This window comes from Anopheles funestus, chromosome 2RL (genome assembly GCF_943734845.2).
Source record: "Anopheles funestus chromosome 2RL, idAnoFuneDA-416_04, whole genome shotgun sequence".
Taxonomy (NCBI): Eukaryota; Metazoa; Arthropoda; class Insecta; order Diptera; family Culicidae; genus Anopheles; species Anopheles funestus.
In genome coordinates, this window is record NC_064598.1 from 43,159,358 (window position 1) to 43,186,021 (window position 26,664).

Genomic DNA, 26,664 nt, shown 5'->3' on the forward strand with positions numbered 1-26,664 from the left:
TGGACCGAAAATTACCACTATTGAACAAGTTGTGGGAAAAAATCACATTATGCTGGTAAAAATTAAAATTTTGTTTTTTTACAATGTGCAATACAGTTATTTAAAATTTAAAGAAAATCTAGCTTAAAGTCATTCGTGTCTAACAAATCATTTAAAATCAAAATTAATTTTCATATTCAATTTTTGTACTAAGTTTTCACATATTAAGTTTTACGAAGAAATCTCCTAAGGAATGCAATTCAAGGAAGAAATTATCTACAATAGTTATTAAGTGCGCCATTGAACAACAGATTCCTCATTAAGCGAGGAAACATACCATACATTATGATCTTCGCCCGAGGATAGTTCCAGGCATTTTCATGAAGAAGTATGGCCATTTAGACCAGGGGTCTCCAAACTACGGCACATGCGGCCCGAGAGACCCTCCCGAGAGGTCCCGAGATTAGCACTCAGCTGTGGCTATTCCACTCAAAGTGGTCCGCCATCTAAAACATTTGGAGGCCCCTGATATAGACCAACCTGAGCCAACCACTGATGGATCATCCTCTGAGGAGGGCACAGGATTCTATGATCCTGAGTGGAGTTAGACCTTCCTTGTTGGATTCGATGGAGTTAATCGGGATCGCAGGTTCTCTTATCCGTGATATGTTGGATTGTAGAGATCTAGATCTCGTGAGACTCATTCACCGCTTTGTGTGAGACAATGCAGGTCGCGATCAAGTAGCGACAGGGTCGCTATGGGTCAGGATCGCCAAAAAACAATAGAAGCAACATGTACAATTCCTCACAAAAATGCAACAATAGAGCTGGATGCAAGGAAGCACCTAAAGCAATAGGACATCTTTAAGCTACAACAGTCATCAAACACATTATCACAACCGAATATGCCCGAGATAAGCCTCGTGTCTATTGTAACCATCAACCACAAGAGGTGCTGATAATACGGCAAAAGCCATAATAATACTATTACCTCCCTCTTCTTCTTATCCTTATAAATCTTCTTACCTCTTGTGTATTCGCAATGAAGGAACAACAATGTTTAAAACAATCAGAATTATTTACCTACTAAATGTAAAATTTATTCAATGTAATAAGTCTTTCGAATATATCAATATCGCTAGCAAATGATTAGCTAGCTCCTTGGTAATTCCAGTCCATTTGAATGCGTAAGCAGCACTGCCGATGATGCTCGCACTCAAGTCGATACATCTTGCCTGGGAGCGGTAGTAACACTTCCGGGACCGGGATAACTTTCACCTTGAAGTTCAATATAATTGGAGTTTCTGAAATGAAAGCAAATTACAAACATTAAAAGTTTGTTGAAAATCTTTTTTTCAGATCGCTGGAACATTGTCACCACCTGTAGAGGATGTAGTGTTGCACGATAAAGAGCACATCGAACAGAACGGAGAAAAGTCCTAACCCAAATTTGGCACCATCACCGAAGATGGAATCCCAATCGTCTGCAAACAAAATAGCAAAAAAATGTATCAGTTTAATCTTTCCTCAAGTAATAGCCCTTGATTTAACTTACCATAATTGTACCCGTTGACTAGCATCTGCACCATGCTAAAAAATCCTCCGGTAAAGTCGAGCAGCACGTTACCAATGCTCCATCCAACGGTGCTTTTGCGCCGATAGTTTAGCACGGCCTGCGGTATGTACTTCACCAACGTAACGGCGAGCTTAATGTAGCTGAGGTTGTAGAAGAAATCGAGCCAACGGTACGTACCGGTTGCAACCAATACGCCCGACATCAGCACAACCAGCGCAAAGACAGTCATCAGTGCACGTGCCGTGTAGGACACTTTCTGTTGGCCACGCTCGTAGAAGAAGCACTGCACAATTATCAACCCGGTAGCAAACGTGGCATGCAGCGAAAAGGCCACATCGTTCGCAAGCACCGGTATTAACCCGCGCGGATTACGCCGCAGATATTCCTCCTGGATGGAACCGTTCCAAAACAGCGCACAGTTGAACGCTGCATACATCGTGTGGCCCAACAGATTGAGCGCAAGATAATCGAACGAAAGACCAACTACACTGGCACGGGTTCGATTTTCCCATATCTGCGGCCAGAATGACCATGTCCAGGCGAGAAAGTATGCCCATCCGATCACCGACGATGCGCTGATAAGGCTCCACGATTTTGCTACCGTTACGCGCACAAACGCCTGGCTTTGATCGATGAGCGCACTGGCCGGTGACAGGTGTGCCAGCAGATCGAATATTCCTGCCCGCAAACCGTGCAACGATATGCGCTCGGAACGATCGATAAAGTTCGAAACAGGAGGATCGAACTCGATCGTATCGGGCGTTAATTGCACATAATCCATGCCATTAGTGACATTCGTTTGGGTAAAGTTGACGGTTACGCTCACGAATAGGGGTCCGTGTAACCGTAGCGTTACGATTTTCGTATCACCTACAATAACAGTTGTATCCTGTGGTCCAAATTGTAACCGCAATTGCGTTTGATTGCTCTGAGCCGCTGTCGTTGCTGCAATTTTGATGAAAGGTATTATTTCCAAACGAATACAAATGTAACGTACAGTAACTCACCGATTAAGACCAATCCTAAAATCCATAATGCTGAAAGAAAAACAAGAAAAAAATCACAATGAGCATCAATTCATGTCGAGTGGAAACAGAACAACTAACACTGGAAACAATTTTTAACGTAAAAAAAAGTAAGAAAAACTCCTTGATTTTCATGTTCATTTCACAACTTCGTTTTGATCTTTGTTTTTTTTTTTATTATTTTTAGCCTTCAAACTAAGTATACATGATGCTACAGAATCACGCACAATGTACTAAGTGTACACCTAATGGCATCAGTTACTGCTCAAGTAAAGTGGAATTAATTCTAACGTATCACCTATGGCGGATGAAGCGCACACACAAAGCAAATGGGGGAGGGAGGAAATGCGTTACAACTAGATGTACTTAATCGTAGTCGTTTGCCTTAAAACTCTGCTAATGCTAGTGCCCTAGGGTGCACCAAAAAAATTGTGCACCTAAACTACGGCAGACTATCCTTGCTGCCTCCATTGCTGACGGTGGTATTCGTCGTCGAGGAGTCCTCTTGGAGCGTTTTTGCCTCTGCACGATTTCTATAAAAAAAAACACAAAAGTGTGTGTAAGTTTTATGTGCAATAAAAACGCGACAAAAATAAGCTAAAGATGGTACGGCGCTGGTGGTTAAAGTTAATCGAACATAAATGTTCGGGTTTTAGTGTGTTTACTTGTATTTCATGCTGGGTGAGTAGAGTGTATAATTGTTCCGTGTTAACGCGCTCGCCTCTGAACTGTACTGTAACCGGTTTAGGTGTTTGGTGTGTTACTGAGCGTGTTAGATTATTCTGTATCAGTGCCGGTAATGGCATGCGGTTGTTTGAGCAATGTTTCTAGATTAGATTCGATTGGATCGATCCGTTTTTTCGGTGTTCTGCAAAGAAGAAATGTTTAGGAGAGTGATGTTATGTTTTTTTTTTGGATAATGTGTAACATGCGTCCGGCAGCATCGGTGCTCGGTTGTGTGTGGTTATTATTAGCTAGAGCAAGATAACAGCGACAATATGTACGATCGTGCTGTAGACGATCACACCCATACCTGTAGAGGATGTAATGCTGCACTATAAACAGAATGTCGAATAGAACTGAGAACAATCCAAGCCCAAACTTTGTTGGATCTCCGAAAATGGAAGCCCAATCATCTGGAAAAGAGAAGAATGTTTGTAATTTAAAATATTTTGTTATCAAGTGAGCAAAAGCTTCCTTACCATAATTGTATCCATTCAGCAGCATCTGTAGCATACTGAGCATACCGCCAGTAAAGTCTAGCAGCACGTTCTCTATACTCCAGCCAACAGTGCTCTTGCGCCGGAAGTTCAGTACCGCCTGGGGTACATATTTGATCAGTGTCACCGACAGCTTGATGTAGCTAAGCACATACAGAAAGTCTAACCAGTGGAAGGTTTCCGTACCGACGAGAATACTCGCCACGACGATCACGATAACAAAGATCACGATAATTCCCCACGCAATTCGGGACACCTTTTGTTCGCCACGCTACAAAACCAATGAAAAGAAAAAATCCAAAATTAATAAAAATATTCCCCAAAAATCCCTAAACTATTCTTACCTCATAGATGAAACACTGTGCCACGGTGAGAAGTGTGGCAATGGTAGCGTGTATCGAAAACGCAACATCATTTGTCAGTACCGGATTAAGCCCACGGGGATTACGGTCGAGGTACTCCTGCTCGATGTATCCGCTCCAGTACAGTGCACAGTTGAACGCTGCGTACACCGAATGGCCGACGAGATTCAGTGTAAGGAAGTCGAACGAAAGGCCAACCACACTCTGCCGCCGATAGTTGACGATCATCTGGGGCCAAAAGGAAACGGTCCAGGCAGCGAAATAGATCCACCCGATCACGCTCGAGATCACAATGATTGGCTGGGAGTTTGCCACGGTGACGCGTATGAACGCAGCCGTATCATCGATCAGTCCGGATGGTGATACTTCTGCTTCGAGATCGAACTGACCGGGAGATAATCCAACCAGATCGATTTCATACACCCGATCAATGAAGTCACCACTGTCCGGGGTTATCAATATCGAACTTGGTGCAACCTCAACGAAATCTGTGTGTTCCTTGGAGAAATTCAACCGTACGTCTTCGGATAGCTTTCCGCGCACCTTCGCCAGAAACTGTTGCCGTTCGCCGACGATCACCGTCACATCTTGAGGATCGAGAACTACGCTGGCACCGATTGATGTTTGTGCGTTGGCAAGGTTTGGTGTCGCTACCAATAGCCATAGTATCGCTGCCGATATTAGGTACATTCTCGTCATCTTCCGCCGATGGTTGCAAGCTATCTGCGCGGGCCAAACCTGTAGGGACAAACAACGAAGCTGTCGTTAATACGCGTAATGATATTCAATCTCTCACACACTCTCTCACTCTCTCCGTATTTCCAGCACAATTCCTTTCCCCAAAACATTGCTTCCAAATCGATGGCAAACGACCGATAGAGTTTTCGAAGGATTCATTAACCGCTAACACTTAACACCTAACACCGGGCAAAAGACCCCACACCCCAGGATAGTTTAATAAATCTTACCCCTCTGCCTTTGCCGATACATAGTTACCGTACCGGACAGGGAGACATGTATCAAAAGCTGTACAGTCAATATCCGACTTACGCGGTACTCGAGTTACGCGAATTCGGAGATACGCGGATTTTCAAGTTTGACAGCATGTTGGGTTTATTATACCAAATTAAGTTCTTCACCAGGGAATTGTCAAAATTCATTAGAACCTTTCACGAAGAGGACGCATTTTGTTCCTTGATTTCTTAATTAATAAAAGTGCTGCAAATTATAAAAAATGGCAAATATCCATAAGAAAGGTGAAATACGAAAGAAATGTGCTATTACGTTTGCCGATAAACTCAGCATAATAAAACTGCATGAAGGTGGAAAAAGTTTTGCTGCTATTGCCAGACAAACCAACCGGCCCGAGTCGACGATTAGAACAATAGTTAACACGAAGGAGCGCTTCCTGGAATCCGTGAAGAACACCGCTACGATGGAAGGAACGATATTGACGCAGAATCGAGACGAAACAATGCTGAAAATGGAGAAATTGCTGCTGGTATGGATAGAAGATATGACATCAAAAAGAATACCCTTATGCTTTAGAAATATTCAAGTTAAAGCAATATCGTTATACCAAGACCTACAAACTGACAATGCGGAACATGCGTTAACATCATTCAAAGCTAGTGTGGGATGGTTTGCACGATTCAAAAAACGTGTAAACCTGCGAAACGTTAAAATCCACGGAGAAGCCGCAAGTGCTGATGAAAATGCTGCTATCATATTCGTTTCGAGTTTCTCAAAATTAATTCAAGAACAAAATTACCTTCCGCAACAAATTTTTAATGTTGATGAAACAGCGTTATTTTGGAAAAAAATGCCATCTCGGAGCTTTGTCACTAAGGAAATGGATTCTATGCCAGGCTATAAGGCAGCAAAAGATAGAATAACTTTAATGATCGGAGGGAACTTAGCAGGAGATTTAAAGTTAAAACCATTAGTAGTGTACCGAGCACAAAAGCCACGAGCTTTCAAAAATATTGACATGAAAAGTTTACCAGTCACATGGAAACATAACTCAAAAGGATGGGTTACCCGAACGATTTTTACAGAATGGTTCAAAGAAAGTTTTTTAGTTGAAGTTAAAAGATATTGCCGCGACAATGAAATACCGTTCAAAATTATATTACTATTAGACAATGCGCCTGGGCATCCTGCAGAATTAGATAATATTGACCCCGATGTAAAAATATTATTTTTACCCCCAAGAACAACATCACTTTTACAGCCAATGGATCAAGGTGTGATAGCAGCTCTTAAGTCAATTTATCTTAGACGCACATTTACTCAGGCAATCGAATCTGTCCAAAGCAAGTCAATTACATTGACCCAGTTCTGGAAATCCTTTAACATTCTACATGCGATCAAAAATGCTGCTGCTGCTTGGAGTGAAGTAACATCAGATACGCTCCAATATGCTTGGAAAAAAATTTATCCAGATTTTTTTAATAAGAACGAAGGTCAAATTAACAGCATAATTGATATAATAGAACGTGGAGTCATTGAATGCGTTTCATTGGCTCAAGCATTGGAAATAGAAGTGGATATTCCAGAAATGGAACATTTCATTCATAGTGCAGGGGAACCTCTTTCAAATGAAGAGCTTATTAAAATGCAAACATTAGAAATACTAGAAGAGTATATTGATGAAGATGATGATGATGCAGTAGAAGAGGAAAAGAAAAAATTTACAGTAAAAGGATTAACTGATGTTTTTAGCCATTTGGAAATTGCATTAGCGCAAATAGAAGCTATGGATGAAGATGAGGAACGGTATCTAACAATCAGTAGCCGTATACGAGAAGAAATGGCAGTTTATACGAAAATTTTAAAAGAGAAAAAGAATGCTACCAAACAATTGAGCATGGATAGCTTTGTACATATGTTATAATTACATTCAGCTTTCAAGCAAATGATTTAGAAATACCTAGGTTAGTTTCATGAATTATGAAGTTTTTTTTTGTTACTGGAGGCACAGCCATTTGCATTATTTCATTTTTTTATTACTTTGATCATGAATTCCTTATAAAGTACAAATTGAGTAGTGAATGTTTCTGAAACATGCCAAGACTGAAATAAATATGTTGTTAATAAATAAATCAACTAAAAATACTCGTTTTATTGCATTTAATACAATAATGCTTGAAAAATACTCATTGTATCCAAATCAACGGATAAATTTAATATTTGAAATTTTTTATAACATGGACACAAGAACCCGACCTCTGGATACGAAGTATAAACTATATGTCAGGCAGTATTCGAGTTACGCGGATATTCAAGTTACGCGGATTTTTCCGGTCCCCATTATCCGCGTAAGTCGGGAGGTAACTGTACGGCAGTACCAACATTCGAACTTCATCGGAATATTCATAACGCCTCGTGCGCGCTCGTCACTTTCGCACAATTTTGCACACCGAGCGGCGGGGAATGGCGAAAGTTGACGTTATTGGTTTCGTTTGACGCTTTAACCAAAACTCGTCGTCCAAGACCAAGACCGCACTACTTGATCGACTGGTAAAGCCCCACACAAGCCGGCCCGATTTGCTGCTGCGGGGAATTTTTATTTCATTCCTCTTTTTTTTGGGGGGGTTTTGTTTTGCGCGTGTACTGCAGGCGCGTACGAAAACTTGCCAACGGTTTTTCTGTACTTCCCACACTATGATTGAACTGCTAGAGCCTTCAAGCCAGCCCTCGGGTGGCTCAGATTTGTGTAGCCACTTTAGATACTCCTTTTGCGTATGCGGTGTGGGTCTTGTGGTGAAGAAGTTGGCTGCTCTTAAGCTTGCGTAGTAGGGCAAATTAAGCTTAAGCAAGTAGAAGCAGTTTTCGAATGCCGTACCCAGCCAGTGTTGGGAATCACTACACGAACCGGCTCACGGAACGGAAGGAAACCACCGGCGCCACAAAAGGTCACCTACCTTTACCCTCCCTTCTCCTTTCATCCTTTTTCGTTACGGGGTTGTTTTGCGGTGAGCTGTGAGATGCCTACTAACGTCAATGCCGGTACGCATCGAAATTAAAAACGCCAGAAATGTTACATAATATGCACGCTTATCGGTAGACCTTGAATCTTAATTTTGATCAACTGATAGGGTAACAATAATTAGACGAGACATCAAATCAATAATAATTTGTCGATGGTTTAGATGATTGCTTTTGAGCTTTGCATGGCCTGCTTTGCATAGCAGCGCATAGATACATCTTCAACATTCCAGGTCAACCAAGATGGGTTTCTCTCTTTTTCTCTCTCTCTCTCTCCCCTTCTCCTTCTTTCTTCGCACCAGCGTCCACTTGAACATTGCAATATACAACTTGACCCAACTTCCCTTTTTTCTCTGGACATCTAGCGAGGTGGCAATACCCTTAATCTGAATCTGTGAAGTGATTGGTTATTGGCGACAAGCACCCCGGACGCGGCTCCGATCAAAGTACGCATAAAAGCTTCTCACTTCAAACGCTCTCAAGTACTTAGGGCTCCAATAATCCGGACATAGTTTTGTGTCTTTCTTTGCATTCTTGGCTTAATGATCCCAAGACTCAAAAGAGATGACGATCACTAGATCTCTATCGTCAGAATTATGTTTACCACATAGCCGGATATTAAATCCTTGCTCCGGGGAGATTTATTAATCATATTTACCTATGTACCTCTTCAAAAATTTATTGAAAGTAACACAAGAAATTCAAAACGAAAAACAAACAATTTACCAAGTATCGTTCGATAATCGGAAATAATTGCATTGCTTTGCACCTTTCCACGGCAACAAGCTACACGATAAGTAGGTTTGTATGCCGCGAGGGGGATAAAAAAAATGGGAACCTTTTTGGGGTGTATTCTAACGGTTTCAATTATGTATGCATCACCCAAAAAATATCCACAAACACCACACAACCGCCACAACCGCCAGGAGAAGTGTAACGTTGTAAAAGAAATAAACAAATAATAAAACACACGAAACGAAACACATAACATGCACCACACGTAGAAAAGTTTCGTCTTACAATGATGTTAATTAAAACAGAGGCAGAACACTATGCGGTTGGTCAGCGAGCGTGTTCACAGTTGCACTGGTCGTTAGTTACTGGGGCTTCGGTAGCATCGCCACACTACTCGTATGTCGCGATGCAGTTCCTGCACCTTTTTTTTAATCTTGGTGCATTGTAGGAATTTCCCAGTTCCAATATAGTGATGGACACTTCTCCACACTCGCCAAACCCGGGGGGATACCACTTTTGTGAACAACAACACTTCGCTTACTACACGTGAATAACAAAATGTTACAGTTTCTGCGTGCAAAAGATATGAGAAGACCACCACTCCGGCCACAGCTGCTCTCGAGCGATGTAGTAAAAACTTATCGCTTAATAGCTTTCGCATCTTATCAATGACCTGTAATATCCGCTGATAGCCGTACCGGACACGTTAAACGGGAGATCTTTAAGGGTTGATCTAAGAGCCTAAACTCATCGATGGCTATATTCACAAACCGACAGTCAATCTCGAGACGCGACACTGAGCGGATATTAAACACCTTCGCGTGCGGCGATCCTTTAAGTGACCGACAGTAACTTCGTCCACCCTTTCGTCGTGTATTATAGCGTGTGCTCGAGGCCTTTCAGCACACAGGCACACACGTGTGTTGCATAATATTCGAACATGAGCGGTGAAAACGTACTGTTTGGTGTGGTGTCTGGTGCAACGACGTACCCCACGGGTGGTAGTGACCCTGGTGGCTGGTAATGATTTGGGTTCTCTCGCTCTCTCTCTCTCTTTCTATATCTCGTTCTCCTCTTTTAATCCGCCACCTGTAAACCCCCATCATCAGCACCGTAGGCTTTTACTTGACATTGAATGGCGCGATCGAGACCCTACCGGCAAAGGCAGCAAATGCGAGAACTTACTGCCTGTTGGTTCGAAATGGAACGCAAACACGTATCGAATCGAAAGAGCCGCAAGTGGCCTCGGGAAAACCGGAACCAAATCGGTCCACCATGCAACCACCATCTTAGCAATCGGCATCCCTGAACTTAACCCACAAAACCAGACGTACGGCAGCAACCTTTCCCGGGACATACCGTGGGTTACCCTTCCTGCTTCAAGCAAAACAAAACAAAAAACCATAAAAGGACCACATTTGGAGTGCAACAATTCTACAAACAGTCGTCTGCTCCCCATACTAACCTGCTTGTATGATCGCCGAAAACGTTTGATGGCAACGATCGTGAGATTGCTGATTTTGTTGTTGCTGTGCTACTTGAACTGATCACCTTCACGGGCACAAACGGACGCAGCAGCTATCGAGGGCTTGCTCGAAACGAACCACACAGCGGAATGCGAAAACCGCTTGCCAACTGTGCGCTTTAAATACCCGGACGCGAAACGACACCGGGCGCACACTTTACATCATACTGTACGCACACACCGTTGCCCATGCTGTGGTGACCGCGCACGCGGTATATGATAACTATCGGAACAGATCGTCCACTCTAATGTGTGTGCGTGTGAGTGTGCGTTTGCGTCCGCCATTTGCGTCCATCCATCATCATTGATCTGTCCCGGTCGATAATTACACGGTCCCTTTCTTCTCGTCTTTTCTGTCTCTTTCTGTGGCTGTGTGTCTGTGGTCAATTAGTTGGACTACATCGGGTTCGTTCACAATTGGGCTCAACTTTGTGCCGGTCCCGGCAATCGTTGGCGGGCCTCGAGTTCAATGCTACCCGGAACAAACAAACAAAAAAAGACACCAACCAGAACGGTTATTTGTGTCCCTTTTTGGGATATCAATTTCATCTGTCTTTTACCATGTGTTCACCTATGCAGAAACGGTGTAATAGGATTACCTTCCCAACTAGCACTGATTCAGACGGTGCCGGACATTATTACTCCCCCTTAAGGCACCGTTTAAGTGGATTGTACGTGATACTGGTAAATCTTTACCATATTGTGAGTGTTACACTGGTGGTTTGTCATGCAATGGGTTCGAATTCTGCTTTGTCATTGCACTGAATCTCGCTGCACGCATCTTACCACCAACAATTAAGTGTTAGCTCAACTCTTATCAAGTAACACAATACATATATCCTCTGGGGCAATTTACCTAACAATGTGGACATTTGCTGTCAATTGTTCTAAATGATGGTGACGCTTGGAGAGGGCTTAAGTTATGAGCAATTTTACAACCGAATTCGATTAGATAGACAGCTGCAAATGATTTACAATACTTTGGTGCTGTTGTTGGAACTCCAATTTCAGGACGTCAATGCAAAAATTCCAACCTCCATGTGATGCAATTGTTTAGGAACGATCGGCAGGAAGTGTAAACAGTGTGTATTTTCCCGCTTTACATGCGCGGCACCGTTTTTACCCATTCGTCACTCCACTTAATTAGGTCACAAGCGGCCCATTTTCGAATGATACAAATAGCGCAAAGTGATTGCATATTCTTACGTGCTGTTCAAAACCTTAAAAAAGAAAGAAAAATGTGATGTGATTTGGAATAGGAAAGAAACTCGTAAAACCTTCGTAGTAATTTACGTACCACAAGTGTGTGTTCCTTATCCCGATTTGAACATCACCATTGCGTCATACATTTGTGATCTTGCGTTTGATCGGATTTTTATCACTTCGATCACAGCATGATTGTTGCACCTATCAGCACCGTTTTTTTTATGATACACTTCCAAACCACCAAAGAGAGTAAGATAGAGAGAAAGAGAGGGAGAGAGAGAGAGAGAGAGAGAGAGAGAGCAAAAGGTGGACGTTTTTGCATTTGATATCAGTCTCACAAATCGGAATCTTCTGTGGCACAATCACACCGAATAATTAATTTAAAAAACAAACTTTAACATCTTGCGAACGCGAGGTGCTTTCCTATATATGTATTCGCCAAAAGTATGAGGATAGTGTGAAGATTTCTGATGGAACTAAACGGCGACTTCTGGTGCAAAACATAAGGAACAGCTGTAACAACAAGCTCCCGTGTTCTGATCAGCAAACCCCGGTTGCTCTTTTGGGATTCTCAATCTTTCACCGCGATAGGCACTGTTGCTAGTGCTTCACCCTAGTAGCACGTTTTTGCTTTACGTAATTAATAATATACAAACTGCAGCTTTGCGATCTCGTGCGATCAATATGTGTGTGCTTGAGTGTTTTTTTTTTCTTTTATACCTTCACGATGCAAGATCGAGTGTCCGCTGAAGATCGTTTTGGTGGTGATGCTGGGTACGTTCGTTTCGCGTTGCTATTTCCCCCTGTTGGTGCGTGGCACTCTGCTCAGCGCTACCGAAACACTATCGAACTGAACACATCGATGCGCCTATGGGGCCGGTATCTTTAGGCGACTTCACAAAACGTTTCCAACCTTTTTTTTTGTACCTCGTGACGACGTGGTGGTAACGGGGCGTAATGGTAAATGCGGCATTTTGCGCGGTTTACGGTACAACACAAAAAGCAACGACGGCAGCATGAAGGCAAACAAAAGAAACAAAACAACCAAGACAACTGTCGCGGTACATTCAATTTTATCGATGCTCGATCGGATCTGCCGCAGACATACAGATTGAGCAAAGTGATTGTGAGGAAGCATTCATCTTTATGTCCATTTAGGTGAAACATTTTTTTATACTTGAGGAAAAAAAGAAGCGCGATTGTCAAAACAAAAACCAACACTAGCAAGTGGGCGGCTGATATGAAGTATGATCGAACTTTATCTAATCTTAATACAACCCCCTATTTCGAAAGCGGTGCTGGTAAGCTTAGCGCTACGCAATCACGGACCCCCCAATCAGGGTATGAAAGAAAGGGGTTAAATGACAAAACAAAAGTTTAAATGAAAGTGAAAAGATTTAACAACATGATTCATTGAATGCAAACGTTACTTACCCTCGCTGCGATCGCTGCCGGCATAAAGCACACAAACACTTCACTGTACCACCATTGACCATTGACGATGTTTGAACTGCACATCCCGCGGAAGACACAGACCCATACGAAGACGGTATCGCTGCCGTCGTGTCGTTTCAATTTGCCATGATTGCCGTACCGGCGTTACGCGCGAAGAGATACGCAACATTTACGAGTCTGATTAAGAACGATCGACGGTGGCGCCGGTGGTTTAGGGTTTTGCAACCAGCGGTATGATGTTGCAGTTGCCCGGCATCGGCATCCGGGACTAAAAATAAATCACGCGATCCGAATGTTGCTGCACTTCATGGTTCATGTGTAGCGTAAGATGACTTCTTCCATTCCCAGTGAATGCCCCCACCGGTACGGGGACATAAGATCAGTGGAAATTTGCTTCACCCTTAGCATGACTAGACAGAACGCGATTTTCTTATGGTCTCACGTCCGTCCGGATGGTTGTGAGTCAGCGACACAGCGTGAAGAGCAGAACACAACACATTGATGACGAAATACGAATGATTAATGTATAAACGCTAATTGTATTAAGTGTGACATGTATTAGACCGGCAAATTAAACTGATAAGAAAGACAGGTTCGCTATCGTTTCCAGATGCAGGTGAATGGTTTCGAAACGCTTTGCACTTACCAGTCCCCCAGGCAGCCATAGTTAAGCAACGCGAAATATGTTACAGTTAAGCTAGAGGTACGAGATAGAGTTAAAAAGACACGCACAGCTGCAACAATATTTCCATTTTTTTAGTAAATTTGTTTAAGAAAAAACACTTTGTTCGATATTCTTGTATGTTTTTGTTCGTTCCGCAATAATGTTGTTTGTTTTTGGTTTACTGTTTGACAGCGACACTTTGTCACATTTTCGCCTCACGCTACTTTCGAGCAGAATGCAGCATTCGAGCAGTAATTCAAACAGCACGTTTTTGCAAACTCCTTTTATTTTGAAACGGTTTAACATTGTTTTTGTGCGTTGATGTTTCAAGACAGATGGTGCATTTTAATCAAAATTTTATCCATTACCCGTATTGCTTGTTGTTGATAACGTGTCGTAACTATCGAACTGAAGAAACACTGTCAAATAGGTTGCAACTATTCCGCAGCTCTGAAATGAAACCAGTAGCAAATGCCGTTTGATAAAGTTAATCCATTTTCTCGAGCTATCCATCATATTTACCCCGTACAGCAAACTAAAGTTCAAGTTGAGTGACTTTAAGATCCGAAACTTGGGTTTCTGTTCTGCAACGTACAAACTGAAACTGGTGATCATGTACGTAAAATCACTCGTGTCTTCAGTCATTGTTTTTCCTACGGTGCATAGCTGTTTTTCAAACTCCTGTAGCGCTTTTTCTGTAGCCGTGCAAGCACCAATCAGCATCATGTCGTTCAATGTTAACGGAAATACCCAGGTCAACATCATGGACAACACTTGCAGGCTAGAGAATCCCACCGTTGCCCGATACATGCGTACCGCAAAAAACGATCGATCCGTTAAAATCAGGAAATGTTCGAAGAAAATTAGCAACAAAACCCAACCATAAACGGCACAGAAACTATCAATAATTTGAAGAATGTGTCGATAGAGTTGAATCATAGATCGTAGCTGCGTTTCACTTACGGTCTGGTGAATCATTCTTTTCATCTCCACAATGAGAATTCTCAGCAACATTGCAAACAGGCCAAACGAGGCACATAAAGTCGTATGTGACAGGTATGCATATATTCGCAACCCGTACATGATGAAATGGTTCGTCTGTACTACGAACCGAACCGTTGAAGAGAGAACCATGTAGGTAAGAAAGATACAGTACGATATCGACAGTATACACAGCCACAGCCAGAACAATTGGAACGATCGTTTTGACTCTATGCTACAATTGTACAGAGTGTGCATGTCCTGCACCTTCGCTATCAGCTGCTCCCAACACTGTGCCAACGATTTCTGCGAAGAAGGCCAGGCGATCCGAATGGTGCTTATCACATTAAACCCAATTGCTACTAACGTTTCAATGATGACGAAGTAGTAGAACAAAACAACCTTTTTCGCTGTAGTAAAGGAAACGAAAGAACCTTTTAACGGGTGTTGCCATCCGGACCAATAAATTCCGTTGTCATATCTTACCATTAGATTTACATACAACTGCTGATTCGTTGTTGTAGTAGATGAACCATGTGGAAACTGTTGAAATGTGCATCGACGCTCAAACGTCACTTTTGGTGAACACATTCTGTGTTCACACCTTGAACTAAATCACACCTTGAACTTTATGTATGTAACAATCTTGTAAATAGCAAATAAAGAACTCTAGGTTAGTTGAGCTTAAACCGTGAGCCAGAACGGATCCACTGCGTATGGTTATATTATTTGTGAAGCGAAACTCAACAGGTTATGGGCCCAGGATAGAGGCTTATAGTGAAAAATTCACGAAATAGTTGTGATTTGTTCATTCGATCGGTTAGTGTCGAGTATACATCGCAAAAGGACTCGGTCGCGTTTCCGAGCATAAAAGCTACAGTGGTAGTGCAAAAGAACAATGGCGGACACAAAGCTACGATTCCCAAAATTGAATGGGACAAACTGGAGCACGTGGAAAGTGCGCATAGAAAATTTGCTGCAGCGTGAAGATTTATGGGACGTGGTAGAAAATTCCTCGAAACCCAAAGAAACATCGGATGATGATTGGAAGACCAACAATAGACACGCAAAAGCGAACATAATCTTAGCGATTGAAGACAACCAACTCCCTTTAGTTAAAAATCAAGAAACAGCGCACGATGTGTTTAATGCTCTGAAAAAGTACCACGAGAAAAACACACGGTCGGTGAAGGTTTCCTTGCTAAAGAAACTGTGTGCATTGAATTTAGACGAGCATGGCGACACAGAGCAGCATTTGTTCAAGATAGATGAACTTTTCGATCGTTTGAGTGCAGCCGGATTGTCCCTCGATGAAGACACGAAAATCTGCATGATTTTTCGTAGCCTACCTACTTCGTACGAAACGCTTGTAACAGCGCTTGATTGTTTGTCGGATGATGACATTTCGGTGGAATTAGTGCGATCGAAAATTGTAGACGAAAGCCAGCGTAGGAACGAGCGAGATAGTAGTGGTACTACGCAAAGAAACGAGAAAGCGCATGTTTCTGCAGAAAATAACAGGCAACGGACGCCTCGCCTTTGTCATTTTTGTAAAAAGCCCGGCCATCTTGTGGCAAATTGCAAAAAGAAGCAAAAGGAAAACAAGTACAATGGCAATGCGAAGACAGTACTGAGCACTGTTCTTGGAACAGCGTTTGTTGTTAACGGCGGTAGCAGCAACGCTTGGATAATCGACAGTGGTGCGAGCGCGCACATGTGCCATGACAAAGCCATCTTCACGGAACTGAAAGAATTTGCTGGAGGTTTTATCACACTTGCAAACGGGGAGAAAACTAGAGTTCTAGGTGAAGGTAGTGCTGTGATCACTGTACTTGATGGGAGCCAGAAAGAGCGGCGCATAACGTTTAGCGATCTGAAGTATGTGCCTGGATTAGAAGCTAATCTAATCTCCGTGGATCGTTTGGCAAAGAGAAAGATGAAAGTAATTTTTGACTACGAAGGCTGCAAGGTAATCGACGTACAAGGAACCATCGTGGCGACTGGAGTGCGATACAATGGTCAATACTACTTACGTTTGACTGAATCATCAATGAGAGCAGCACATGCCCAACATCTCGAGAACTGCCAACATCAGTGGCATCGGCGTTTAGGACATCGCGATTGGGCAGCCGTTGAGAAAATCAACAAGGAGGAGCTCGGCACCGGGATGAAAATCACGGACTGTGGTTTGAAGTTGGTGTGTGAATGCTGCTTGCAAGGGAAATCAACCCGAGCCCCCTTTCCAACAGTGATAGACCGAAAATCAACTAGGGTGCTTGACCTTGTTCACACGGACGTATGTGGCCCTATGGAGACACCAACACCAAGCGGCTACAGGTATGTGTTGCATATTGTAGACGATTTTAGCAGATTTACTGTTACTTGTCTTATGCAGAAGAAGTCCGAAGCTGCTGAAAAGATCATGCACTACGTACAATGGGTAGAAAACATTTTCGGAAGAAAGCCCCGGTTTATTCGCTCTGATGGAGGTGGAGAGTTCGACAATACACAGTTGAGGAAATTTTATACAGACAACGGTATAAAGCCACAGTTTACAACGCCATACTCTCCTCAGTCCAACGGCGTGGCAGAGCGCAAAAATCGATCAATTACTGAGATGACTACGTGTATGCTGATGGATTCGGGGATGGACAAGCGATTCTGGGGTGAAGCGACGCTAACTGCAACTTATTTACAGAACCGTTTGCCTTCTAGGTCCGTTTCTAAGACACCGTACGAACTCTGGTGGAATCGAAAACCAGATTTGAGACACCTACGCATTTTTGGTAGCGATGCGTATGTGCATATTCCAAAGGTTAAAAGGAATAAGTTAGACGAACGGGCGGTTAAACTGAAGCTGGTAGGATATTCTCATGAGCATAAGGCATACAGATTCGTAAACCCAGAAACAGACTGCATAACGATTAGTCGCGATGCCCGATTCGTGGAAAATGAAATTGGAACAAATTTCGTGGAAGTTCCAATGACCGAGACGCTTCGTAAGAAAGCTGATAATGAGAAGAATGTAACGACAGATTCATCAACTGTAATAGAGCCATCACAAAAGGGAAATGAAGATACAGAAATGGAGATAAATACGGAGGAAAATGGTCGTCCAGAAAGAAGATCAAAATTACCAATATATCTCGAAGATTATGTTCTGGGTTACGCAGCAGGTGTTGCATCATGCGCACGCGAGGAACCATTGAATGTTCAAGAAGCCATGAAAGAAAAAGAATGGCGTGAAGCGATGTCCTCAGAGATGGAATCGCATCGTAGCATTGGTACATGGGAACTAGTACCACTTCCCAAAGGACGTAAGGCTATAGGATCCCGATGGGTGTTCAAGATTAAGCGGAACGAGAAAGATAAAGTTGTAAAGTATAAAGCTCGCGTAGTAGCACAGGGGTATACACAGCGGTATGGAATCGACTATTGTGATGTATACGCTCCCGTGACTAATTACACAACGTTCAGAACTTTTCTCACAGTAGCTGGGAAGCAAAAATTAACGGTTCAACATTTGGATGTAAAGACGGCGTATCTTAACGGTGTCCTTGAAGAGGAAATCTATATGCGTCAACCACCCGGTTTCGCAGTACAGGGACAGGAGGAGCTAGTTTGTCGGCTTAAACGGAGTATTTACGGTTTACACCAATCGGCTCGTTGTTGGTATCGAAAACTCAGCGAGGTACTGGCCAAACTAGCATTCAAGGCATCAACGGCGGACCAGTGCTTGTATGTGAAGTCTGCAAATGGGAGATCGTTGTACTTATTAGTGTATGTAGACGACATGCTCATAGCCACATCCACTCAAGCGGAAGCAAGGCAGATATGCGATGACCTAAACCAAGAATTCAGCATCACCTGTTTGGGAGAAATCAAGCATTTTCTCGGTATGGAAGCACAGCAAAGCGGTGGTTTCTACAAGATAAGGTTGAAGACATTCATCGAAAGGCTTTTAGAAACGCATGGTATGAATGATGCAAAATGTGCCAATTCACCGATGGACCAGGGTTATCTGAAGCAGCCAAGCGAAGCACAATTGTTTGAAGACGTTACGAAGTACCGTAGTTTGGTGGGAGGTTTACTCTATCTCGCAGTGACCGCTAGGCCGGACGTAGCAGCCGCTACAGCTATCCTCGGGAGAAAATTTACATCACCAACGCAAGCGGACTGGACCGCAGCTAAACGTGTGCTGCGTTACTTGAAACGAACGAAGGAGCATTTTTTACCACTAGGCGGGACGGATGAAGCACTGTGCGGGTACTCGGACTCTGATTGGGCTGGTGACATCGAGAGTCGTCGTTCAACTTCTGGGTTCATTTTCTTATATTGTGGAGGAGTTGTATCTTGGGCTAGTCGACGTCAGACGTGTGTTACACTTTCGTCGATGGAAGCTGAGTATGTTGCACTCACACAGGCATGCCAAGAGACTATTTGGCTGCGGAAACTGCTTCGCGATTTTGGAGAAGGTTCAAAGGATCCTACCGTCATTAAGGAAGACAACCAAGGTTGTTTGGCATTTGTGAAAAATGAGCGTACTCATCGTAGATCGAAACACATTGACACAAAAGAGCATTTCGTTCAGGAATTGTGTGAAAGGAATGAAATCATCCTCGAGTATTGTCCGACAGAGGTGATGATTGCGGACATCATGACCAAGCCGTTGGGACCGCAAAAGCACGAGTTCTTTTGTGATCTACTCAACATGAAGTAGATGGTAGAGAGAGTCGTCGATGAGGAGGAGTGTTGAAATGTGCATCGACGCTCAAACGTCACTTTTGGTGAACACATTCTGTGTTCACACCTTGAACTAAATCACACCTTGAACTTTATGTATGTAACAATCTTGTAAATAGCAAATAAAGAACTCTAGGTTAGTTGAGCTTAAACCGTGAGCCAGAACGGATCCACTGCGTATGGTTATATTATTTGTGAAGCGAAACTCAACAGAAACCAGTATGGCCGATACTATTATCATGAGAATTAGCTTCGGTGCCGCATTGCCCGATTTTACCCTTCCCTTATTGTCGATGGTTAGCGAAGATACACCGAAAAAATTCTGCGCCAGTAGCGTCCACCGGAAACGTTCAAGAAATATTTTCTGCTTGGTACGATGAAGCATAATTGCTGCTCCATGGTTGATCATACTAAAAGCTCACTAGCTAATTGAGCGTATGGCAACAAACTGAATGATGGTTAGCTATTGAAAGTGTATGCCCTTCTGATTAGCGCAAAGGGAATATCATCAATTGAAATTAATTATTGAATGCCGCCTTCTCTATTATGTCTAGACCTTGAGCTTGGTACGTTGATTGATTAGAGACACATTAAGCAGAATGTTTAAATGATGCGCACTATAGCTTAAATATAGGATTGAATAATAGATCCAATAATGGGTAAAAATTGGTCCGAAGGGCAGATATTAATATTTCAACTATTTATAAGTTTTGGAAGAACTACTACCCTGTTGTTCGGAGCCACTCTCGTCTAGGAAGTTACTTCAGATCGGTTCTAACAAGCAAAAAAAATGAAAGAAAACTAAAAATGTCAGTTTTAAACGTTCAACTTGCTGCTCTTGTGCACTGCTATTGTGATAAAACTTAAGTTTTTGTAAAACCAGTTCTAGTAACAGGAAATACTTTGACCCTGCTGTGTACATAACGGTGTCTTTCACACGACACGACCGCTAGAAAATCTCATACAGATCGTTCAATAGAACCCACTTGTGGCAGACACGACCTACGCCAAGAAAAGTTAGAATTGACTAGTTTTACATGCATTTTGAACTTTAGGGAATCTAAAAGTACCAAGTAAACATCATGGTTTAGAGTTTTTATTCAATTCTTTTCTAGTACAAGGAAAAAAGTTAAAAATAGGTTTGCCAAACCATAGTAAATGTTAAAAAAAATTAAATATAAAAATTTAGCATAATTTTCCGTTCCTACCGATTTTTAAATGAAGATTTCAAAATATCGAGCAGTATGCTGATTTCGCTCCAACACCAAAATGTGCCTCTACTGTATATGTCAAAACTGTCAACTGTTTGTCAAATACGGCAGCGAGAGAAAAAAAAGGAAAACAATAACATAAAACATTGCTCGTGCTGGAACGACGAGTTATCCAACTTACGAAAGAAGCAAACTGCTTTTATCAACGTTTTAAGCAATGCAGTCAACAACAGTTTTAAGCGGTATTGCAACAAGTTTAAATGTGAGCTTCGTACGGTGCCTGTCGTCCAACACTGCAGCCATAGTGAAGGTGCACCGTAGCATTTACGCCCGCCGGTATCCCACCGTGATGGTTCTTCCGAATGGAGCCACAATCAACCTCAATTATCACGAGCCAAGGAAAATAATCAAAGTATGATTCTAAGCTTAAATTTCTTCATGAATCCATCCAAAAGCTTCATTACATATTTAATGAATTGTTTTATTATTTTGTTTTAGCTTCCACTCGATTTAAGCCAGTTGTCGGAAGCGGAACGGAAAGCTCGCATCGAAAAGCGTAAACCAAAGCAAAAGATTCGTATTGACGATGATGTCGAGGATACGTTTAATGCAAACAAATACTTGAAGTATATGAAGAAGAAATGAGGCTTGGAAGGATCTTACGTGCATTAAATAGCTTGTAAATAGAAAACTAAAAATTGTAGTAAAAAAAATTGCTAATAAAGTCGATCACAGTTACAGCTAATGTGTGTGTCGATTTCAATATTCAAATAATAACAGGAAAACGTAGGATAATGTGCGTGGAATCGATAGTTCGTTAATGAATATTAGATGATTTACTGTTTCGGTTCAGTAGATCGCAAAAACTCAAGCTTAGGAAAAATGATAAGTTTGAAGTCTCTTTTAGTTTTATGCTTAATTGATCCTAACCGATCTGGAGAAAATTAAATTAAATTTATTTTTTTATATTTAATGATGGCGTTCAGCTGTATTGTCAGCCTCATAGGTTTGAAGAATTTTGGTGTACAATTTTTATTAGACATTTTCTCCTAGTATTTTGCATTATCACGGGCATCATCGGTCGTAGAAAATTAATGTAATGTAATGTAATGTCATAAAAAACTAAAAAATGTGCACCGGTGTAATGTAACTTTTATTAAAACAGTGTTAATATTTCAAATAATGATCAGCGCGATGTTTTTACACTAGTTGCCATGCCAACATACAAATGACATGTTGAATGAAATAAACAATAGAACAAAAATACATTCAGTTATTATTATTTTTGCACAAAATTAATACCCTTTTAAAAATGTTAAATGGAGTGATTGTTCTAATTTTCACTGCAACAGTAAAAACATTTTTTTTTAATAATAAACAAATTTTCATCGCCTGCTACCGTACCACAGTGCATTCATCCGACCAATGCTTCATGTACAACGCAATGGTGCATACGCGTAAGTGTGTGTGCGTGTGTAAAGTACTGCACAACCCGTAGCATAGCAAAGCATAAAAATACCTTTAATTTTCTCCTTCTGTCTTTCTCGCTCTCTCTCTCTTGCTCGGTCTCTCCCTCGAACCGTACGGTTATGCGACTCCGTCCGTTGTGCTCGAGGGGGTTAGTGCTAGTGAAAAATAGCACGCACACATCATTCGCCAAGCAGCAGCAAAACAAATCGTGCGGTTCAACCATTGCGTACAGTTCGTCTCGTGTACAGTAAAATCCTATCGCAGCAAACCACCAAAAATCGGTCAGTAAATCGTGAGACGGAAGAGGCACGTTTTTTCCCTTCATTGCGTGAAACAAACCTTCCGCAGTCGGTCTAGTTGTTGTTGTTTAATCCACAATTAGGGTGTAGAGTTTTTGGTTACAATTTTAAAGACAGATACAATACAGTACAAAGTGTTGCAAGTTTGTTTTTTTTTCTGTTGTTGTTATTGCTGGTGTTGTGTGTACGGTATGGTGTTGTGTTGCTCTCTTTTCCAATGGGTGAACCAATGTGCACCGCTGCCCAAGGGGGAGCGATATAACAAATCCATCGCCTACTGCCTGATGTTAAATGAAGTTTTTTGGTGCAACGGAATGTGTTTCAACAGCGTTCGGCTTGAGCCCTTTCCATCTCGCGCGTGACCCATCATTCGAGTGTTGGTGATACGCACACGTAGGGTGGCCTGGCCTGGTGGAAAATGTTATTTTTGCGAATAGAAGAAAATGCGAACAAATGCTACCTATCGTGTGCAGCGTAATCCCCAAAAGCAATGGTGCAAATGAGCGTTTTGCTATGGCGGGGGGAAAAAAGGATAAAACACACAGCACGCACGCAAGCAAACGCATAACTTTTTGGCCCATGGAAAAGCGCAACATAGGAAAGGTCAATCCGGTTGGTGGTGTGGTGAAGCTTCTGCGTGAAGCTGTGTTTGTGAATGTACTGTGTGGTCAGTTGTGGTTGCTCCCCCGGTTGCACAAATGCACCGGAGGAATGCATTTTCGCCTGTGCATTTTCATTCAGTAACGCTTTTGCTAATGGGCAAGAGTTGTGAATGTGTGTGCGTGTGTGTGTGTCTGTTTGTGTGAGTGTTGGGAAAATGAAAACACATGAAAAAGCATCTCAAGCTAAACGTCGCTGAAGATGGGAACATGGGAGATCGAAGAGAGAGCAGTAGAGTAAAATATAAGTCGGAAAAGCAGCAATGAATGAGTACAAAGAAAAGAAAGAAAAAAAAGTCAACACACACGAGGAAGAAAATATCCGGGACTTTTCCTTCCCGCGAACCATTCAGCATCACGTGTGACAAGAAGAAAAAGCGGATGAGAAAAGACACGGTGGGCTCTCTTTCTGTTTCCTAATGGGCAGATTTTCATCTGTGTTTTTAGGGGTGGAAGAAGTGTCATCAAGGGTTGGAAAAACTGTAGTTTTTTGCTTTGTGGTTGTGTGTACTAGCAGCAACAGAGAGTGAGAGAAAACTAACGAGAGCATACGATTGAGAGAGCGAGAGCGTGACTGATCTAGAACGCCGCAAGAAGAAAAAAGAACTGTCAGCAAATGTCAGATTGTTGTTGTTTACAGTTTCGCCTGAAGAGTGGAAGCGCGTACCCTTTTTTTCTTTGCCCTTCTTTGCCGGATGCTGTTTGGCTGTGAAAACCTGCGATCGTTCTCACCATCGCCCGCTTTTGCGGCTAGAATGAATAGCGTCGATGCATTCGGTGGAAGCGATTGCTATTTTTAGAATAACATACTTCCCCGAACCATCCCGAAAAGCATCGCCCTTTTTCTACTGTGCACTTGGAAACATCCGTCAATCCGTTCTGCACTGGAAAGGAACGATGGCACGGTGTGTTTTTGGTGGTTGTGTGGGTTTTTGTCCTGTTGGAATTCGCTATAAACACCCATCCCCCGGGCCCCTTATGCTTGAGTGTTGTGGGAGATATTATCCGAAGTAAGCTTTCCGGAATGTGTGCACGAAGACACAATTATTTATGTGTAGGGATTTGAAACGGGGCAAAGGAAGTTCGGTTTACCCACCCTATTGCTGACACATTCCGCGCTTTGGGGGGATGGGTAGAAGGTTTGAACCCACCCCATCCGTTGCAACCGGACCGACGCATCCGGCTTAACGTTGGTAGCACCATTTGATGCCTGAGATTTACGTCACATTCATCAACGAAGGGGGATTCAAGCGGGAGCGAACATTCAACGAACGCCCTTCCCCGTCCGGTTCCGATCAAATCGCATCGCGTAGAGAATTTTCCACATCCCTTTTCACTTGTTTTGCCTTTGGTTTGCTATTTTGTTTCCACGCAAAACGCGATTGACGTTGGAAACCGCGAAAGGTTTTTGGGCGTCCTGCCAAGAACTCAAGATGATTTTTTTTCCACCGTTCAAAAATTACGTAAAATTATGACTAAGAATTTGTACAGAAATGGAAATTCTCGACAGCACTTGAACTTATTCCTTGGGAAAACAAAACTCTCAGTAAAAGTGTAGAACTGATCATTTTGAAGACACGCAGATCATAGACAGATGTTAATTTTAACAGATTTAGCTGTGATCGAGATAGACCGAAATGAATGATCGATCGTTCTGAGTAGCGACTGAAATTCGGAAAAGAATTTATGGTTCTATAAAATGGATTAAAATTCAAACAATTTCAATGCAACTGAAATCTTTAACGATTTTTTTGAGCATAAAAAATTAAAAATTCTGTCAAAATTATCAAATTGTGAAATTATAGTTTTACTACTTGCGCATTGCCATAATGAAATTTAAACTAGTTTGAAGAAAGTTAATCATTATTATGTGGTGATTATTTGTTTATAATAAAAACTTTTGATGAGCCACTAGCAATATGGCCGAATTAACAGTTTTGAAAAATTGTTTAATTATAAATTTATTTTAAAAAAATTAAAACATATTTTTGTTCTGGAATTTTACAATAAACTAAATATTATCGTTCTGCTCGTTCTTGAGAAGTAATGTCATTCTGACAGTTAAAAACAATTGTGCCGATCGATGATCATTGCGTGACCTTGATCTTTTTTTTTTCATTTTGGAGCTGTTGGTGCCTTCGCTTTAAAGTTCTAACAAAAACATGCTATCAACAAACTGATTGAATGTTGATTTATGGTCGAAAGCAGACCAGATAGAGAGAGAGGGAAGACGTTGATAGGGTGACCTTGCTAGTTGAAGTCACAAAAAAACGAAACTAGCTCTAATCGATTGACACATATCAAAAGAGGGTCGATCAGATTGATCTTTCGGATACGATCTGGACAACAACTGGTGTGTTGCGAGGATCGCAAAGTCACTGACAGTTTTTGTGTTATCGAAGTACCACGATTGCTGTTGGTTTCTCCTCACGTTTAGACGTGAGACCATTTACATCAACAAACCTTAGCAAGTGACTACCATCGATTGTGCGCAGCTGCTTATCTTATCTGTGAGGAAGACTGACGTTGCCCTTTTTTTGGCCCGATGATTGCCCCCTGGAATGCTATTCGCCACATTACACAGAGCAGTTTCCGTAAAACGAGTGCCTCTCGTTACGGGCACTGATTGATAATAAGCTTGGGTGACTTTTGGTTGCGTTTTTAAAAAAAGGTGACACGGTATCAGTCCCTTATCGAGTCGTTAAAAATTTGTGGCTAAAAAATGTATAATTTAATCACTTATGGAGATAAAATTTTTCTACGAAAAGGAACTTTTTTGTGTGTAAAAAACCCTGCAATGTGATAAATTGTTTGGGGTTATTAAATTAAAAATGATTTACGAAAAAAATATTTTGTATTGTTTGTGTTAGTTAAATAAAAACATAATTAATACGTGAATCGTTTGGTATGAAATATGCTACTGATTTTTAATAATTTTTATGGTTAAAATTGTATTTTGATTAATAAAACATATTTATATTTTATTCGGCGAACAAAAGTTTAAAAAACGAACTTTTTTGTTAAAATATTTGAAAAAAGAAAAAAACTTTTCACAACACCCACAAGATACCGACCGAACATTCGCTTTATCAGCTGTCAGGTGCGAACGGAATGAAAACACACTTGCGGCCATCGTATCACACCTACGCATGCAGGAGCAATCGCACACCAACCGATCAGATAAGCATCAGATTTTCCATTGAATTCATGACGCTCGAACAGCGCCTTTAGTGCGCCGATTTCCGTATTCGTGTGTGCGTGTGAAGCATCCATCGTGCGTTTGTTGCGCTCGCGAGTCTCATCGATCGTCTACTAACGTTTGGTGCGTTTAGTAGCAACCGGTACACATCGGAGCGTGCACCATATTATACACAAAAAGCGGAAGAGCTAAAAACTTGAGCTGACTTTCCCGGCCCGGCCTGACGTTTTTCGGCAAATCATTTCGTGGTAAAACCGCATTTCCGTGTCTCGTGTACCGCTGCTTGGATCTCAGTTCTCCCCACCGATTTACCCTCCCCTTTTCCTTCTTCCGACTGAAAGGGTAGGAAGGGGCTTAATTGTTTG

The 26,664-nt window shown here is 42.0% G+C and overlaps 5 protein-coding genes across 8 annotated transcripts in view; 3 read left to right on the top strand and 2 right to left on the bottom strand.

The window, feature by feature from the left end:
- Positions 1 to 1,054: 1,054 nt before the first annotated feature.
- Positions 1,055 to 13,685, bottom strand: LOC125760589 (uncharacterized). Its single transcript, XM_049420850.1, has 8 exons — positions 13,053 to 13,685; positions 4,145 to 4,900; positions 3,783 to 4,071; positions 3,614 to 3,716; positions 3,034 to 3,113; positions 1,535 to 2,557; positions 1,361 to 1,463; positions 1,055 to 1,283 (listed from the first exon to the last, which is right to left on the bottom strand). Exons 1-8 carry the CDS (start codon positions 13,134 to 13,136, stop codon positions 1,196 to 1,198), a joined length of 2,526 nt encoding a protein of 841 aa, XP_049276807.1. The 5' UTR covers positions 13,137 to 13,685; the 3' UTR covers positions 1,055 to 1,195.
- LOC125760562 (tigger transposable element-derived protein 1-like) lies at positions 5,426 to 7,373 on the top strand. The gene has a single exon (XM_049420813.1). It carries the CDS (start codon positions 5,598 to 5,600, stop codon positions 7,056 to 7,058), a length of 1,461 nt encoding a protein of 486 aa, XP_049276770.1. The 5' UTR covers positions 5,426 to 5,597; the 3' UTR covers positions 7,059 to 7,373.
- Positions 13,686 to 13,751: 66 nt separating the features above from the next.
- LOC125760571 (uncharacterized) lies at positions 13,752 to 15,277 on the bottom strand. Its single transcript, XM_049420829.1, has 3 exons — positions 15,205 to 15,277; positions 14,260 to 15,128; positions 13,752 to 14,187 (listed from the first exon to the last, which is right to left on the bottom strand). The coding sequence occupies exons 1-3, from the start codon at positions 15,275 to 15,277 to the stop codon at positions 14,095 to 14,097; spliced, it is 1,035 nt and encodes a 344-aa protein (XP_049276786.1). The 3' UTR covers positions 13,752 to 14,094.
- A 5,496-nt stretch (positions 15,278 to 20,773) lies between these two features.
- On the top strand, positions 20,774 to 21,414 carry LOC125760584 (39S ribosomal protein L55, mitochondrial). The gene is made up of 2 exons (XM_049420844.1): positions 20,774 to 21,084; positions 21,171 to 21,414. The coding sequence occupies exons 1-2, from the start codon at positions 20,890 to 20,892 to the stop codon at positions 21,315 to 21,317; spliced, it is 342 nt and encodes a 113-aa protein (XP_049276801.1). The 5' UTR covers positions 20,774 to 20,889; the 3' UTR covers positions 21,318 to 21,414.
- Positions 21,415 to 22,237: 823 nt separating this feature from the next.
- The window catches only part of LOC125760546 (uncharacterized), a 64,454-nt gene continuing 60,027 nt past the window's right edge, over positions 22,238 to 26,664 (top strand). The window contains exon 1 of one of the 4 annotated variants that reach the window (XM_049420760.1): positions 22,238 to 22,423. The gene's annotated coding sequence lies outside the window, so the exon portion shown is untranslated. Of the gene's footprint in view, positions 22,424 to 22,636; positions 23,045 to 25,920; positions 26,642 to 26,664 lie in introns of those variants that run through there. The other 3 variants (XM_049420763.1, XM_049420761.1, XM_049420762.1) reach the window with 3 other exon arrangements.

Excerpts from the sequence above, each read along its gene's own strand:
- LOC125760562 (XM_049420813.1), top strand. The coding sequence starts at position 5,598 with ATGGAAGGAACGATATTGACGCAGAATCGAGACGAAACAATGCTGAAA.
- LOC125760589 (XM_049420850.1), bottom strand. The coding sequence starts at position 13,136 with ATGTGCAGTTCAAACATCGTCAATGGTCAATGGTGGTACAGTGAAGTG. Across the intron at positions 4,072-4,144 it reads CACAGTGTTTCATCTATGAG|CGTGGCGAACAAAAGGTGTC; the intron begins GTAAGAATAGTT and ends TTGGTTTTGTAG. Across the intron at positions 2,558-3,033 it reads CAATGGAGGCAGCAAGGATA|TTACTGTACGTTACATTTGT; the intron begins GTCTGCCGTAGT and ends TTAATCGGTGAG.
- LOC125760571 (XM_049420829.1), bottom strand. The coding sequence starts at position 15,277 with ATGCACATTTCAACAGTTTCCACATGGTTCATCTACTACAACAACGAA. Across the intron at positions 15,129-15,204 it reads AGTTGTATGTAAATCTAATG|CGAAAAAGGTTGTTTTGTTC; the intron begins GTAAGATATGAC and ends CCTTTACTACAG. Across the intron at positions 14,188-14,259 it reads ACTTTAGTTTGCTGTACGGG|AGCTGCGGAATAGTTGCAAC; the intron begins GTAAATATGATG and ends GTTTCATTTCAG.
- LOC125760584 (XM_049420844.1), top strand. The coding sequence starts at position 20,890 with ATGCAGTCAACAACAGTTTTAAGCGGTATTGCAACAAGTTTAAATGTG. Across the intron at positions 21,085-21,170 it reads AGCCAAGGAAAATAATCAAA|CTTCCACTCGATTTAAGCCA; the intron begins GTATGATTCTAA and ends ATTTTGTTTTAG.